Source organism: Mustela erminea, chromosome 10 (assembly GCF_009829155.1).
Source record: "Mustela erminea isolate mMusErm1 chromosome 10, mMusErm1.Pri, whole genome shotgun sequence".
NCBI classification, from domain to species: Eukaryota; Metazoa; Chordata; class Mammalia; order Carnivora; family Mustelidae; genus Mustela; species Mustela erminea.
This window is the reverse complement of record NC_045623.1, coordinates 36,885,567-36,895,796: the sequence shown is the minus strand read 5'-3', so window position 1 is coordinate 36,895,796 and position 10,230 is coordinate 36,885,567. Positions and strand designations below refer to the sequence as shown.

Below are 10,230 nucleotides of genomic sequence, written 5' to 3'. Positions count from 1 at the left end.
CTATCAAAACGATGGCTCTCCCATTACTGTAAGTGATCAAAAATAGATCCTAGTCTGTTTGCCAGGACTTCTCATTGTATTTTATTTTGATTAACCAACTTGCCTAGGGTTTACTCTCTTCATGGCTTTACAAATGCACTTAATTTATAATAGCGGATAATACAAAATGCTAGCAAACTCTTAAAAATATTCTATAAAAACATTTCATGGTAGCGTCTTTAAAGATTTCCAAATATCCTTCATTGACAGCTTACTTCTTTCTTTTTTATTTTTAAAGTTTCTAGATTAAAAGAGTTTATCCTGAGATTAAGCTGACGTAAGATTAGACCAATATGATAAGAGGTTTAAATGACCTAAATTCATTTGGATGAATGTTGTTCTTTGTGAACCACCAGACAAAAGGTCAAGCAAGAAAAATCATTTTTAATAGCTCATAAAAATTCTGCATTTTAAAAGCTATTCCTTAAAGGAGATATCAATAAAAAATGCATTCAGGGATAAAAGCACTTTGAGAAACTGCTAGACAAGTATAAAGCAATATTACTCACAATAAGTTTGAAACACTGTAGCCATCTTAACATTCTGGATAAAACAGGGCTTCTATGAAAAAATAAAAACACTGAGAAATGTAGCATTTTTAAACATGCGAGGACAAATCAGAAGAATTTCAAATTCGATTTTTTGGGAAACTTTATTTATATTTTGATCTTAAAAGAACATTTTTTATTTTTCTGTAAGAGTGGGAAGCACAAAAATTTGCTAAATATCAGATCCACACAAACCCTCCTGAAGGTTTTCTGTGTAGCCTTCATTAATGCAAATCTCTGAATGTTTCACTCTTACTGTAGATCTTGAATCTGTTTTACAATAATGAAGCCATAAAGTTTTACCGCAGCACATTCATTATGAACTATAACATTTCTATTAAAAGGACAGCCGGGAGAATGAGAAGCAGGCAATCTGTTGAGGCTCAGTGGCTCTTACTTGCTTTGTAGTTCTTGCTGGTGCTCTCAGAGAGCACACAGCACATGCATGGGGCACAGTAGGCATCTCCCTTATTAACCTCCCTAATCTAAAAATCTGTTGTTCATAAAACTGGACAAATTACAAACTATCATTTGCATAATTAGCCAACTCTGTTATGAAGCATTTCGTCAGTGGTACCAACAAATGTGGAAGGAAGGCAATGTATGAGAACTGGGTTTTGTTAAGTTTGCCAACTCCTCAGATACCGCGGGATATGCTACCACTTCCACTGTTAATGAGATGTTTAATGCCTCACAGAAAGTGATCAAAGGAAGGAAGCAAAACTAAAATATTCTCTAGGTACTGTAATCTTTCATCTGATAAAGTAACAAAAGGATAGGACAAAATTGAAGCAAGATTTATATGCGTTCCAACTTTTCACTCAGGAATTCTTCTACACTGTCTGTGTTCCATTTGAGGATGCTTAATTCTTCAGCAATGTTCCCGCTGTCATCCAAAAGCTTTAATACAGGATCGGAACCACGAACATACTACAAAAAGAAGGACATGATTTTTATCTGCTTAGAAGAGCCTTCTCAGCCTCAAGCAAAAACCCAACAATTCAATCCAGGTTTAGCCAGTTTAACAGTAATTTTAAAAAGGCTTCTAGATTATAATAGGTGTTATAGGATTTCAAAAAAGGAGAACTAAGTAATTACATTTACCTCTAAAAAGAAAAACACCTGTTGGTATCGAGACGGTCTGAAATTTAAGGTGATTGAATGTAAACAAATATTTATTTTATACACAACACTCAAAGTCCAAATGAGCTTAAAACCTTGAGAAGACAAGTTTAGGATGAGAATGACTGTCTAAGACCACTGCTGGAATAGGCCATGCACCAAATTATCAACATTTATACTGAGTTTTGAATTTTCCTTAAGAGATACATTTTTTTAATTTGTATTTGTAATTAGTTTGTAATTAGGCTAGACTCTGAAACTTGAGACCCATTAGTTGACCCTAGTAATATCTGACAGGACTGAGCAATTCTAATAGTGACCAACATGATCACTAACAGTGACAAACATGATCCCAATTCATTAAGAAATCAATCAATCTTCAATGCTAAATTAAGTAGAACCACATAACCCAAAAGGCAGCAGTGATGATGAAGGGAGCTCTTAGAATTTCTTTCAGCAATTTATGCTTCAGTTCTCTAGTTTGTGAAATCTAGCATTTGGTATACTCTCCACCCATTTGCAATGAATACCATTACTACTTAACTATTTTTGATTAGATTATCTACAAGCTATTTTGAAAGATGTGACTGTTCAAAAACTCATTTTAGTCCACAAAAGATAAAAATTTATGTAGAATGTAGCTGTAAAAATCCTCAACAAAACATTATCAAACCTACTAATGCATGAAGGAATTATATACCATGACTAATTTGGATTTATTCCAGGTCTACAAGCCTGGTATAACGTTTAAAAATCAATGAATACATCCCCACCAATAGGCTATGTAAGAAAAATATTGTATCGACAGATGGAGAAAAAGCATCCTGTCATATGCTTCAAAGTGGTTGAATCATGGGGACATCATACTAAGTGAAATAAAGCAGCCATGATAGGATGAATACTGCATGATTCAACTCCTATGAAGTTCTAAAATAGTGGAAATCACAGAAACAAAGCCAAAGAGCTGGGAGGAGGAGAGGGGGAATTAGTGTTTAATGGGTATAGAGTTTGTTCTGCAAGATAAGGAAATTTCAGATCTGCTGCCCAATGGTGAAAAAAAGAAAAAAATATATATGTATATATGTATATATATGTAACACCACTGAACTGTATGTTAAAGAATAGTTTCAAAGGTAAATTTAATATTATCACAATTAAAAATTTAAAAAGTCGGCTAAAGAGCTGAACAGATACTCGAAATAAGATCTACAGATGGCAAACAGGCTTATGAAAAGATGCTCAATTAGGGAATGCAAAATAAAACGAGTTAATACTATGTACTTATTACAATGGCTAAAATGCCAAGCACTGAAAATATTTAATGCTAGTGAGGATGGGGAAGCATAGAAACTCTCGTAACTAGTGGGAATACAACATAATACTGCCAATTTAGAAGACAGTTCGAGAATTTCTTAAAGGGCTAAACAATTTTACTATATGATCTAGCAAATGTGCTTCTAGGTAATGAGTAGGTTGAAAACTTACGCCTACACAAAAATGTGTACAACAGCTTTACTTATAACTGCCAAAGACTGGAAGCGACCAAGATGTCCTTCCATTGGTGAATATGAAAACACTGGTACAACAGAATATTTCTATTATTTATTTCTTATTTTTATTTTTTTTGAATATTCGTATTATTTAGTGTTACCAAGAAATAAGCTATAAGGAAGATATGGGAAGAACCTTAATTGCACACTGCTAAGTCCAAGAAACCATTTGAAAAGGCTACATGCTGTATGATTTCAACCATATGACCTTCTGCAAAAGGTAAACTACAGGGAGTTAAGATCAGTGGTTGCCAGGGGTTAGGGGGAGTGGGTGAGGCAGGAAGAAGCATGAACAGGTAAAGCACAGGAGATTTTTAGGGCAATGAAACTATTCTGTAAGATACTGTAATGGTATATACACGGTATTATATATATTTGGCAAAACTAGAACTATGCCATACAAAAAATCCCAATGCTAATTATGGAATTTAGTTAATAATGCATCCATATTGGTTTATCATTTGTACCACATAAGTTCAAGATGTTAATAAGGGAAACGGAGTGGCAAGATACAATGAGGGAGGGGGTATATATGGGAACAGCGTACTTTTGGATCAATTTTTCTGTATACCTAAAGTTACTCTAAGTTACTAAAAAAAACCTTCAAGTATTTTAATTAAAAAATATACTGGAAAAAAGGAATTCCAATAAAATCCACTTACCTTGATTTGTAGTCCTCTGAATAGTTTGGGTTTATCACTCCTGACAAAAGCTTAAGAAAAAATTCCAATTATTCACTTCCAAACTCAAGCTAGCTAAAAGATTAATATAAAAAGTACAAATACATTCAATAAAACATCAGATCCTATATTAAAAAAACTAAGGAAATTCAAACATATAAATAAATGGAAAGGCATTTCATACTATTCAATAAGAAGAGTAAGTATTTTAAGATGTTAATTGTTACAAACTTAATCCAAATCCCAAATTCTAATGGGATTCTGAGGGCCTGGTAGTAAAGCTCTGTGACAAGAGTAAATAATGTAAGAAGTCTGGGTAGTTTAGAAAAAGTGAAATATTGGAGGAGAATTTGTTCCATTGTTAATAGATGATGTGATACTGGAATAGAAAAAACTGGTTAGGAAATCAAGAGAGACTCAGTATCTGTCATTGTTTAATATGGTAAAACTATCAAAGGGAAGAAAAGAATCGTGTGCGCGCTTGTGTGTGGGTCTGGGGTGTATGTATGAATTATTTAACACACTGGAGAAAACTTGTCAAACTAGTTGGGAAAAATAGGATACAGCTACCTATTTTTCTATCTTTTATCTAAATGAATTCCAGATGGATTAAGATTTTCAATTCATTCAACAAATATTTACTGCAGACCGAACCGTATGCCAGACAAGAGAGATAAAGCTATACAAAACAAGATTCTTGCTCTTACGAAGCTTACAGTCCCGTGAGGAAGAAAGATACTAAACCAGTAATCACACTAATAATTTCAGCTGTGAGAAGTATTACAGAGAAGGTAACATACACAACTTCAATATGGAATATAAAATTCTTCCTCACTATGACCATAGAGTAAATGCTTTATTGATATGCCTATACAAAAATGAAAACTTCAGGACAGTTAAACACCACTAGAAACAAAATTAAAAGTAAAAATTAAAAGTATAAATGAAGGACGCCTGGGTGGCTCAGTTGGTTAAGCAGCTGCCTTCGACTCAGGTCATAATCCCAGCGTCCTGGGATCGAGTCCCACATCGGGCTTCTTGCTCAGCGGGGAGCCTGCTTCTCCCTCTGCCTCTGCCTGCCACTCTATCTGCCTGTGTTCACTCTGTCAAATAAATAAATAAAATCTTAAAAAAAAAAAAAAATAAAAGTATAAATGATACACTAGGGAAAGTCTCTAACAATGTACCAAAGTGCTCATAAATTATTAAATACATAGTAGGTGGACAAATGGACTAAGGACAGGAGGATGTAATGTACAAATATACAAGTGGTCAATAAACATTTTCAATGTTCATTAAAAACCAAATGTCAAAACAATGAGGTATCCTCACTCAGAGTGCCCAAAATTCAAAAGAATATTTAAGGTTAGAGAGGGGATGGAGAGAGGGATTTTCTTGGGGGTTATTTGCGGGAGAAGTATAGACACATTTCCAGAGAGGTATTTAACAAAATGAACCCAAAGTCTTAATGTACATATTCTTTAAATCTGAAAGTTCCCTGTTGGGTATTTCTTTATTCTGAGGAAATAACTCTAAAATATAATGCAAAGCTATATAAGGTCCTATTAACCACATCTAGAAATTTGGAAAAAATCTAAGTCTGTAAGAAGCTACAGGTAAAATAAATTAATGTGAACCACACCACAGAATGCATCTAATCATTACAAATTAACCTGTTGGCCTTTTTCAAAGTGCTGGAACAAACAATCCTAAAATTTTTATGGAACCAGAAAAGATTCTGAATTGCCAAGGAAATATTGAAAAAAACAGAACAAAACAAAACAAAACTGGGGGCATCACATTGCCCGATTTCAAGCTTTTCTACAAAGCTGTGATCACCAAGACCGCACTGTACTGGCACAAAAACAAACACATAGACCAGTGGAACAGAGTAGAGAGCCCAGATATAGACCCTCAACTCTCTGGGCAAATAATCTCCGACAAAGCAGGAAAAAATATCTAGTGGAAAAAAGACAGTCTCTTCAATAAATGGTGCTGGGAAAACTGGACAGCTATGTATAGAAGAATAAAACCTGACCATTCTCTTACACCATACATAAAGACAAACTCAAAATGGATGAAAGATCTCAACATGATACAGGAATCCATCAAAATCCTGGAGGAGTACATAGGCAGTAACCTCTTCAACATTGGCCACAGCAACTTCCTTCAAGACATGGCTCCAACAGCAAAGGAAACAAAAGCAAAAATGAACTTTTGTGACTTCTTCAAGATAAGCTTCTACACAGCAAAGGAAATAGTCAATGAAACAAAGAGGCAACCCATGGAATGGGAGAAGATATTTTCAAATGACACTACAGACAAAGGGTTGATACCCAAGTCTTTAAAGAACTTCTTAAACTCAACACCCAAAAAACAGATAATCATGTCAAAAAATGGGCAGAAGACATGAACAGACACTTCTCTAATGAAGACATGCAAATGGCTAGCAGACACATGAAAAAATGTTCATCATAAATCATCATTAGCCATCATGGAAATTCAAGACAAAATCACATTGAGATACCACCTTACACCAGTTAGAATGGCAAAGATTAACAAGGCAGAAAACAAATGTTGGAGAGGATGTGGAGAAAAGGGAACCCTCTTAAACTGTTGATGGGAAATGCAAGTTGCTACAACCACTTTGGACAACAGTGAGGAGATTCCTCAAAAAAATTAAAAATAGATCTATCCTGTGACCCAGCAATTGCACTACTGGGTATCTACCCCAAAGATACAGATGCAGTGAAAAGAAGGGCCACCTGTACTCCAATGCAATAGCAGCAATATCCACAACAGCCGAACTGTGGAAAGAGCCGAGATGCCCTTCAACAGAGGAAGGGATAAAGAAGAAGTGGTCCATATATACAGTGGAATATTACTCAGCCATCAGAAAGGATGAATAGCCAACTTTTGCATCAACTTGGATGTGACTGGAGGAGATTATGCTGAGTGAAATAAATCAAGCAGAGAAAGTGAATTATCATATGGTTTCACTTATTTGTGGAACATAAGGAATAACATGGAGGATAGTAGGAGAAGGAAAGGAAAAGTGGAGGGGGGAAATCGGAGGGGGAGATGAACCACAAGAGACTGTGGATTGAGAAATAAACAGGGTTTTAGAGGGGAGGGAAGGAGAGGGATGGGTGAGCCTCGTGATGGGTATTAAGGAAGGGACATACTGCACAGAGCACTGGGTGTTGGACATAAACAATAATCTTGGAACACTGCATCAAAAACATGATGTATTTTATGGTGACTAACACAATAAAAAAAATTATCCTATTTAGTGACATAGAAGCAAACTCATATATAAAAAGCAAGTTTCAGGGGCGCCTGGGTGGCTCAGTGGGTTAAGCCTCTGCCTTCAGCTCAGGTCACGATCTCAGGGTCCTGGGATGGAGCCCCGCATCGGGCTCTCTGCTCAGCGGGGAGCCTGCTTCCTCCTCTCTCTCTGCCTGCCTCTCTGCTCTGCCTGCTTGTGATCTCTGTCAAATAAATAAATAAAATCTTAAAAAAAAAAAAGCGCAAGTCTGAGATCAGTTTGTTTCTTCTGCTTGTCACAAAAAAATTTAAACATATTTATTCATAAATCTTAAAAAAATTAAACTAGGAAATATAAAATACATGGCACAATACATATAACCTTTAAAAATGTTAACTATTATTTTAATAGAGGACTGTATCTGGAGTGCAGGGTTTGGGGAAGTTTCATTTTTTAAAAAGTTTTAAAAAGATTTTGTTAATTTGACAGAGCATAAGCAGGGAGAGCGGGAGAGGGAGAAGATGGAGAAGCAGGCTCTCTGCTGGGCAGGCAAGCCCGATATGGGGCTTGATCCGAGGACCCAGGGATCATGACCCGAGCTGAAGGCAGATATTTAACTGACTGAGCCACCCACGTGCCTCTTGGGAAAGTTTTAAATCAATGTTCTCCCTTTTCTGGACTGTTGATCTATATTTTACCATTTCCCACCCCCCCCAGCAATGATCACATAAAACTGTTCAAATCAAGTCTAGAACACATTTTTCTAAAATACAAGTAGGTTATTTCATATAAATACTTGATACTTCTTAAATTTTATGGTGACATGAGAACTTATTTCTTGAACTTACCATTAACTAGCAATAGCATTATAGATACGTTTCATTATGAAGGTCTCTACTCTTTGTTTTACTGTCCTAAATGCAAGTAGTTTTTCTTTTTAAGAACTTGTTGGAAGAGACTCAGATATCCTATCTATACTTCCCCTACAGAATTTAGTTCAAAATAAAGCTGATTGTTAGTCTGTTTATTAGAATTTCTTCTTTATTAATCCCATCCTTTAGAATTTGTCCAAATACTCTGCAGACTCCTGAATCCCAAAGCAAAAAATGATCTCATGGTATCCTGTTGCATTTTACACCATCCCTTTGGTAAATGATATTATGCACACCTGTGCAAAACACTGGTTAATACTAACTGTGTTGTCTACTGCACAAGAAAAATCTCTAGGGGAAAAGGACTGTTCTTATATCTTTTTTGAATCCGTTAATAGAGGCTAGCACATTTAATAATATTCATTCATTTGAAAGATTTTTTAATAGGCTGAAATGAATAAATTTAATGAGTCACTAATGACTATTTTCATCATTCTTTGCTCTGCTAAGTATAGATCTACAAAGCCTCCTAATCTTGAATGAGGGGGATATCTGCTAAATACCCTGTAGTAGCAAATCACATTTTATAAGTGGTGAATTAATTTTTTTACAGATGCTTGGGTGCTTTTATGTACACATGGCAGTAGGATAGGCTATACAAGAATATAACACTTGCAAAAAGATGCATAATAACTTTTCTAGTTTACTTCCTGCTGCTTTAAAAAAGCTCAATAACATCAGTTTGAAGATTCCTAAAGAAATCCATGTCACTGGGACGGCTGGGTGGCTCAGTCCAGTTAAGCATATGTATTCAGCCCAGGTCATGACCCCAGGGTCCTTGGATGGAGTCCCAAAAGTGGTGGGGGAGAGCAGTCCCTGCTCAGCAGGGAGCCTGCCTCTCCTTCTGCCAGCCACTCCCCCTGCCCGTTCTATCTCTCTGACAAGTAAATAAATAAAATCTTAAAAAAACAAAAAACAAAACAGCCACTGCATTTCCAGAAAATGTTCTTATGCCAACTTATTTGGTAGTTTTGTGAATAGTATTTTCAAGTGATCCAATACACAGAAGTGATTATAAAACACATGAAATGGTTCAGCTTTTCACTCTGGATTCTTGTAAGTAGGTCACTTGCACAGCTCCCTTAGAGATGAGCTTAGTTTTGCTATATGTATTACTCAGAAACCTATAGAACTCTTCTAATTTGGACTCTTCAAAGGTAACTATAAACAATATTAAAAAAAAAAAAGTATCTTCCTAGTTCCAGAAAGGGGTAAAACTGGGGATGACAAGATAATAGGGAGCGTATGTCTTAGGATTAAAGAAAAATGTTTAAATTAATTTATTTTCAAAATAAGTGAAAATATAAATGAAAAAGACAATACACTTGGCTAGATGTAATGATACACCTTTGATCACATCAGGAGTCAGTCATACAATGTATTCCACTGTTTTAACACTTAATTTCATTGTAAGGGGTTACAGAATTATGGTTAAGACTGTGAACTATTATATAAAATTTTAAGGAATGACAGATGTTTTCCTGTTGATAAAAATAACCATTCATATATCATACCCAGAAACAATACAAAGAGAATGGCCAACAACAGCAGACAACAGAACTGAATTCTCAACTGTGCTTAAGCAAGCTTCTGAGTACCTAAGTATCTCTAAAATAAAAAATTTACTATTATATACACACCATCTAGAGTGTAGCATTATGAGTCATTTGGGTCTTCCCAAGATGACAATTTATTTTATTTTATTTTTTTTTTTATTTTTTTTAAAGATTTTATTTATTTATTTGACAGAGAGAAATTACAAGTATACTGAGAGGCAGGCAGAGAGAGAGAGAGAAGGAAGCAGGCTCCCTGCTGAGCAGAGAGCCCGATGCGGGACTCGATCCCAGGACCCTGAGATCATGACCTGAGCCGAAGGCAGCGGCTTAACCCACTGAGCCACCCAGGCGCCCCCAAGATGACAATTTAAAAGCACTTGAAAACATTCAAGAGAAAAGCAACTTAAATAACTGAAATAATCTGAGGAGACTGGAGGTACAATGAAGACAAATGAAAAATTTAACTTCTTAGTACAGAAAGATAAAGTCAGAAAAAGAATGTCTAAAGACTATATAGGATATATCAACCAATATA

The 10,230-nt window shown here is 35.5% G+C and overlaps 1 protein-coding gene across 2 annotated transcripts in view; it reads right to left on the bottom strand.

Moving 5' to 3' along the window:
• Window positions 1–672: 672 nt before the first annotated feature.
• Window positions 673–10,230, bottom strand: part of SELENOF (selenoprotein F) — a 59,355-nt gene continuing 49,797 nt past the window's right edge. The window contains exons 4-6 of one of the 2 annotated variants that reach the window (XM_032303717.1): window positions 3,922–3,971; window positions 1,692–1,728; window positions 673–1,517 (exon numbers count right to left, since the gene is read on the bottom strand). In XM_032303717.1, coding sequence (XP_032159608.1) covers window positions 1,477–1,517; window positions 1,692–1,728; window positions 3,922–3,971 — 128 coding nt within the window. In that variant the 3' untranslated portion in view covers window positions 673–1,476. The remainder of the gene's footprint in view (window positions 1,518–1,691; window positions 1,729–3,921; window positions 3,972–10,230) is intronic. The other variant, XM_032303716.1, reaches the window with a different exon arrangement.